Genomic DNA, 7,472 nt, shown 5'->3' on the forward strand with positions numbered 1-7,472 from the left:
TCAAAGTGACATGAATAAAAATAAAATTGTACCAACAAATATAACAAAAAGATATGACAAGCTACTGAAGCCAAAGTACGATATATAAAATACAGCCTCTGGGAAACCTGGAATTGACTATCAAGATAATCCAAGTAACTTAAGCTTCATTTTTAAATATTCACTTCAGATTTGAGCATTTCATTTATCTGTTTCATCATGATACTGAAATGTGGTAACATAAAGATTAAAATTATTACCTTAATAAAGAATAAATTACTAGTACCTGTCTATGTTGACAATTTAGATTTACATCTCTTAACATTTCATAAATGACACGATGTCCCTACTCAAAGTAAAGGATTTCTTCGGTTTAATTTTTATTTGGTGGATACAAGGTATGCTTTTAGGTTGGTTTAGAGACCGTAGATTCACAGCCTGTGTATTTTTTATATTCAACTAGATTCAACATTTAGCCAGAATCAAGAATCACTTTGAACTTTCTTTCAGGAAATCTGAGAATTATTTCTCCTTCTGGATGCTCACTTCTTCTGCTTTCTCATTTTCATACCAATACATTCTTTCTTTTAAATAATTCCATTCCTTGATTAACTCCTTGTTTCTTTTCTCCAGCATCAGACCTTGTTTCTCATATTTGGCCTGAAGTTTTCTCACTATCTGCTGAAACTGGTCTTGGATGCTAATGACTGTCTTCTCTTTACTTTCGGCTCTGTTTTGTGCATTACCCAGTTGCTGTCGGAGCAACATGTTTTCACTCTGGAGTTGAGATAATCTCTCCTCTAAGCATTCCTGCTTTCCAAGGTATGTATTCACTTTGCCTTGTTCATTCTGATACATGTGTTCAATTTCCTGCTTTTGACACTCTGATTGGCTTAGATCTCTCTGGACACGTTCTAACATCAAAGTCTTTTCTCTAAGATCATCTCTCATGTGATGCAGCTTGATTTTCAGCTTATTGAAGACACTTTCCACTGTAGATAGTTGCTGGGAAAGCATCTCATTGTTATCTTTTAGATTAGCCACATCGTACTTCATTTTGTCCCACAAGCATAACCACTCGTCTCTTGCTCTCTGGAAGGCAAGTTCCAGATCACTTTTTGATGTCTGACCTTGATCATGATCATGTAAGGCAGTAGCCAGTCTAGAACGGTAGGATTTCACTTCGGTTTCCAGTCTTTGTTTACTTTCTTTTTCGTTCTCCAGCTTAGAGTTTAGCATTGTATTCTCAGCTGTCAGAGCATTAAGCTGGCCTGTATAGTGGGATATAGTCTTTGTTAATGATTCCTCATTCAGTTTTATTGCTTTTTGAAGATCATCATTCTTTACTTTGAGAATTTCAACGTCCTCAAAATAGTTCTCTTCCTTTTCCCGGTGCTGATTTTTCAGTGCATCTATCTCCAGTCTTAGCATGGCAGTTTCATCCTGCAGCATGTGCTTTTTGTGCAACAGGTCTTTTGTTTCTTCACAACTATCACAAACCTAAGTGAAACAAAGGAGATGTTTAGCTAGTACTCAGTAAAGTGACATTCCATGATTTCTTCTGAAATGAAAGACTAACTTGTATGTTTATACGATGAAAAGACTGCACCAAGTGTGTCTCCAACAGGAACAAATAAGGTTCAATTCAGTCTTCAGACTTTATACAAGCAGAAATTCCCAAAGGTTCAAAAATTTAATGGAGGACAACGAATCCACGAAAGTCAAAAAGAAATCCCAAGAGACTTTTCAAGAAACTCAGAACTGGAAAGGCTTCTCTCTGAACTACAACAAACTCAGAAGGCTTAGAAGATTCATAGATCTGACTACACTTAAAAATTGCATCTGATGTGGAATATTTATATAGTGGAAAACTAGTAAGCCATAAAAAAGAATGAAATAATGTTATTTGCAGCAACAGGGACGGACCTAGACATTATCACCTAAGTGATATAAGTCAGACAAAGACAAGTATTATATCATACTGCTTATATGTAGAATCTAAAATGAACTTATTCACACAACAGAAAGAGACTCATAGACACATAAAACAAACTTCTGGTGACCACAGGGGAAAGCAGGGTAGGGGAAGGGATAAATTAGGATGTTGGGATTAACATACACACTAGTAGATATAAAATAACCAACAGAGATCTACTGTACAACATAGGAACTACACTTAATATTCTGCAAGAAGAATCTGAAACGGAATGTGTGTGTACATGGGAGCATGTGTGTGAGTGAGTGTGTATGTGTATTAGTCACTCAGTCACGTCCAACTCTTTGGGACCCCATAGACTATAGCCTGCCAGGCTCCTCTGTCCATGGAATTTCCCAGGTAAGAATACTGGAATGGGTAGCCATTTCCTTCTCCAGGCTGCTGTTGCTACTGCTGCTAAGTTGCTTCAGTTGTGTCCGACTCTCTGCGACCCCATAGACTGCAGCCCTCCAGGCTCCCCTGTCCCTGGGGTTCTCCAGGCAAGAACACTGGAGTGGGTTGCCATTTCCTTCTCCAATGCATGAAAATGAAAAGTGAAAGTGAAGTCGCTCAGTCGTGTCTGACTCTTAGCGACCCCATGGACTGCAGCCTACCAGGCTCCTCCGCCCATGGGATTTTCCAGGCAAGAGTACTGGAGTGGGGTGCCATTGCCTTCTCCAACTTCTCCATGGGATCTTCCCAACCCAAGGACTGAACTCAGGTCTCCTGCACTGCAGGCAGATTCTTTACAGTCTGAGCCAGTTGGGAAGCCCCATTTATATAACAGACACACACATATACATATATATCGGAATCACTGTGCTGTATACCTGAAACTAACAGAATATTGTTAATCAACTATAATTCAATAAACAACACCACTTGCTAGGTTTATAAACACTGCATTTGATACCTCCTATTCATCTACTTCACACTAAGAGCCTTAATTCTGTATAAACAGACTAAATTTTGTACAAAAAAGTTTTTCCTTGAGAATATGCTACCTTTTAACATTTTAATAGGCCATTATAAGAATTACACCTATTGACAACTGTACTAGGCATTTCTACAAACATTAATTAACTCATTAGCTGTAATGATTCTGTAAAGGAAAAAGTTAAAAATATGAGTAAGCTGCAGCCTTTTCGCCAGGTCTTTGGACTCTACTAGTCTTCTTACATCAAACCACATGTCTCTACTACAAACATATCAATACAAAATAAGCTTCCTATTTCATTCATGGTACATACACCAATGGTAATTAAGCTAAAATTTAGAAAGCTCTTAGAAAACAATGAGATTATTATTGCTGCTGCAATAATTTTCATTATCTCTCCATAATGCTTAAAATAGTAAGATGGGGAAAATACAATGAAAAACACTAAATAACTATCACTAAATATATATTATGCCATATCTAGCACTGTTTTCAAAAGTTCCTTGTACTGAAATAGGACACTCACAAAGCAGAGTGCTTATTTTCTCACAAGTAGAAGAATCACATCCAAAACGTGGTCTCTGAACTGCCTATAGTTTTCTCCTTACCATTAGGGGAAGTGATAAACTAACCTAATGTTCAATTGAGGAAGTGAAATCATTACCAAAACCCAGAATATCTTTAATTGGTAGCAAGAGTCCCGCCCCCCTTGGTGTGGGGGAGGCACTTTTATAAGTTTATTCTAAAGAAACAACTTTTTAAAGTGTTCAAAAGTGTTTTTACAACTGATGTCACAGTTTTTACAAAATGAAAAACAGTAAATGATGTGAAAAGGTCGTTGACAGGGTATTGGTTAAAGAAATGACAGTGGAGCCAAGAATGGACTCTGATTCAGACACTGACGGTGACGACGTGCATGGAGTGACTGACACATTCACTCCAAAGCAGAGGGACTTGGTTGGGTAGCACAGTCGATGGTGGACCACACACAGTCTTCCTTGCCTAAACCACAATCAGGGTGCCGGCCTCTCCGAGATAGTCACAAAAGATTTGAGATTGATTCCTATGGAAAATATTAAAGGCCTCTCCTTGGATGAGGCCATCGTATGTCACTACCTGATTGCTCTAGACAAATGGATTTGAATTACAAATACTACTTTCTCGAGCTCTTCCCGAGAGCTATTCATTGTGGGAGATCTGCTGCTAGGACCTCGGGGATGGGACCCAGTCCATGTTTGAAAGGGACATCAGGTTTGGAAGCAAATTCCTCTGCTGTGAGATGCCACTCGAGAACTCTGCAGAAGGAAGGACAACCAACTTCAAGAGTGTCTGGTTTCTACCAACTGCTGGAAAAAAATTCCTGCACCTCTTGAGGACACCAGTTAACACCTGTCCTTGAGGACTCTGCTGTGAGGGAGAAGGCAGCTGGGAAAGCTGGAGCCAGCTCTGAGCTGTTTATGGGGCAGGTGGACTGGAGGGCTGATGGGCACAGAGGGAGGGGGGTCCACGACCCTCAGCCACCTGCTAGATTGAAAGCCGGAGGCAACTTGATGTAAAATTAGGCACGATGGTCCCTCCCAGCGCCCCTTCTCTTCTAGACCTATTCACTCATGAATGGTCTGTCAAGGCTGAAGGATTGGTTGCCTGAGGTGGGCTGAGAGCTTAACCTCCAGTTTCTACACCATTCTCAACCCTGTGGTTTCTCAGGATCTATTGTGTGAACTACTGACATGACCTCTTCCTCCCTCTGCTCGAAAAAGTGCACCCAGCATGTCTGGATCATACAATTCTTATTTCCGGCCTTGTTACTTTGGGAACTTTGGATTTCTTTTCTTTTGTTTTTAACAATTAACCTAAAATTTCCTATAACACTAAACAAAATGACACTAAATAAATGGTATTTTTTTAAAAAGGGGATATTATAAATAATATTCATAAAATCATGTTAGAAATTTGAAATTTTCACCAAAGATTACTCTACCTGATTCAGATTATTTCTCTGTCTTCACTATCACTTCTACTGCTTGGAAAGTGAGTTCTAGGTGCTGTTTCACTTCAACTTCTTTACTATATTGGTCTTTTCTTCTTAAATGCTGCCTCATTTTTTCATATAACATCTTGGCATTCCTTCTATGCTCTTCTTCTTGCTTTAAGGTGAATCTGCAAAATTTAAAACTCTTCTTAGAAAACAATGAGATTATTCACTGCTGCAATAACTTTCGTTCCCTCTTCACGATGTTTAAAATAGTAAACGTGGGGGGAATACAATGAAAAACACTTAATAATGGTCACTGTTTTCAGACAGAGGGTTGAGAATAAAACTACATAAATTTTGTTTTCATTTTCTCTTGAGAAAAATGGCTACTTCATAAATCTGTGGGTGGGAATGTCAAGTAATATAAACTTTCTTAAGAATACTTTAGAAATATAGATCACAGACCATTTTTAAGTTCTCATACTCTGACCAAATTATATGATATTATTAAAGAAAATGTATTTAAAATAATTAGAAAGGTAGAAATGAATTTATAGAAAAGGTGTTCCATGCAGTATTAAATAGAATACAGAAAAGTGAAAAACAACTGAAAGTCAATTTGGTAAATATGTAATGGGGTTTCCATTATGGTGGACTTCTGTATGCTCATGAAAATGATGATTTGGAAAAAATATACATTAAGTTATTAGAATCATTCACTGTTAAGAACCTGCTATATTATTTCCAAGAATTTCACACTCCACAATACAAGTAACACTTTCTCCTCTGTAAAATCCTAGAGGATAATTTAGCCTTATAACACGTCTACGTCTCTGCAGTATTAAAGGAAACAATAGTTCAAATATTTCTTTAAAAGCGAGGTGTACAGTACCTCAAGCTGCTGAGCTCTTGTTCCCAGTCCACTTTCTGATGCTCTGTGATTTCACTTCTTTGGTTTCTGACAGCTCTTTTTGTAGCTCACGAACCTTACTTTTCATTCTGTAAAATTCTCCTCTAAGTAGCTCACAGTGGCTTCTTTGGCTGCTTTGAAAATATACCAATCTTTCATGCAAAAGAATTGTATCCTGAATTTTCAACAAGCTAACAGAATCTGCATGATGAAGAAAACAAATATAGAAACAAACAAACAAATATGTGAGTAATTTTTGAGTAAAAAGGTCTGTGCCTTTCACATTCACTCATCCATACACTGAACAAGTATTAAGTGTCTATAATGTGGAAGACATTATTCTAAAGCTCTGAAAATAAAACAGATGCCCCTGGGTCTTGTTTAGCTTGAAGTCTAGTAGGAGACAAGGACAAATAAAGTAATTATGAACTCAGATAGATACTCTAAGAAAAGAGAGTTCTATGATCACATAACAGAACTTGACATAGACTGGGTCCAGGAAAGATTTCCCTGGGGAAGAGACGTCACACTGAGAAATGAAGGATGAGCAGGAAGTAGTAAGTAAAGTAGGAAGAACAACCCTGTGGACAGTCTCCAGTTGCCATTATGTTTTTAACCAAGACAGAGTGAACAGCTACTGATTTACCTTCCTGAGTGGACCGAGCAAAAACAACGCCGACAAAATACATTAAACAATGACTTTCATGACAAAGGATTTCAGGGAATGAAAGACAATGATCCTGGAAACATATGGGGTTAGCCTAAGGAATGCCCCAGCTCACTGCCTTGAAAGAATTTCCAGGCCCCAACATGGGGAGAAGGAATGGAAGCTGAGTTAGCCAGAATCCCTGACAGGAGGTGATGAAGCTGACAGTCTGGTGAAACCAAAGTGCGCAGAGTTCACAGATCAGAACCGTGGAGAGGAGAGAGTGGAACAGAGAGAAAAAGGACCTTGGAGATCTGAGGAGGAGCCCCTCAGGAATTCAGCAGAGGAACGAACAGAGCCCATCTGGGAGAAACCACCTGAGACCAGGGAGAAACCATCTGAAAAGACTATAGGAACCTGTGACTGGTGCCCACTCAGTTCCAGGAATTCTATCTATTCTCATGACCAGGCTGGAAAATTCCCAGGTACCAGCAGAATGAACAGGATAGTCAGCAAGTTCTTGCTTCCAAGGCAGGAAATAATCAGCCCTAGTACCAGAGCCCCTCTGGATGCACCTAATGAATCATGAGAAGCAAGAACACAGAAGGATCTCTGGAAAACTCTCAATATTTGGAAACTAGATCACAAGGATCTAAATAACCCTTGGATCAAAAAGGTAATGAAAAGAGAAAGTACAAAGTATTTTGAACTGAAGGAAAATGAAAACATTAAGACCAGCAGACAAGCTGATTCTAGAATTCATGTAGAAAGAAGGGTGAAAACTAAAACCAGATGGAACCACACAATTGTGACCTTTAACCACCCAGCAAAGAGAGGCAACAGTTGGGCTTGAAGCAAGGGGGTAGCATGATGAGACCCGAATGTTTAAAAATAGGCAATAATTGCAATTGCTGTGCAGACCAAGGTTGTGCCAGGTGGAGTGGCAGGGAAAGAAGTCCTGAGATTATTTCAGTTACTCCAGTAGGAAAATGATGCTGACCTGACTGTGGGTGAAGGCACAGGAAAGAAGAGTCAACAGAAGGTACAGGG

The 7,472-nt window shown here is 38.9% G+C and overlaps 1 protein-coding gene across 9 annotated transcripts in view; it reads right to left on the reverse strand.

Moving 5' to 3' along the window:
- Positions 1-335: 335 nt before the first annotated feature.
- LOC109558299 (ankyrin repeat domain-containing protein 26-like) overlaps positions 336-7,472 on the reverse strand; it is a 77,093-nt gene continuing 69,956 nt past the window's right edge. For all 9 annotated transcript variants that reach the window (XM_070788809.1, XM_070788813.1, XM_070788812.1 and 6 more), the window contains 3 exons: positions 5,759-5,977; positions 4,873-5,051; positions 336-1,479 (listed from right to left, as the gene is read on the reverse strand). Coding sequence is in view for 4 of the 9 variants with exons in the window: in XM_070788807.1 (XP_070644908.1) it covers positions 502-1,431 (930 nt within the window). In the remaining 5 variants the exon portion in view is untranslated. The remainder of the gene's footprint in view (positions 1,480-4,872; positions 5,052-5,758; positions 5,978-7,472) is intronic.

This window comes from Bos indicus, chromosome 5 (genome assembly GCF_029378745.1).
Source record: "Bos indicus isolate NIAB-ARS_2022 breed Sahiwal x Tharparkar chromosome 5, NIAB-ARS_B.indTharparkar_mat_pri_1.0, whole genome shotgun sequence".
NCBI classification, from domain to species: Eukaryota; Metazoa; Chordata; class Mammalia; order Artiodactyla; family Bovidae; genus Bos; species Bos indicus.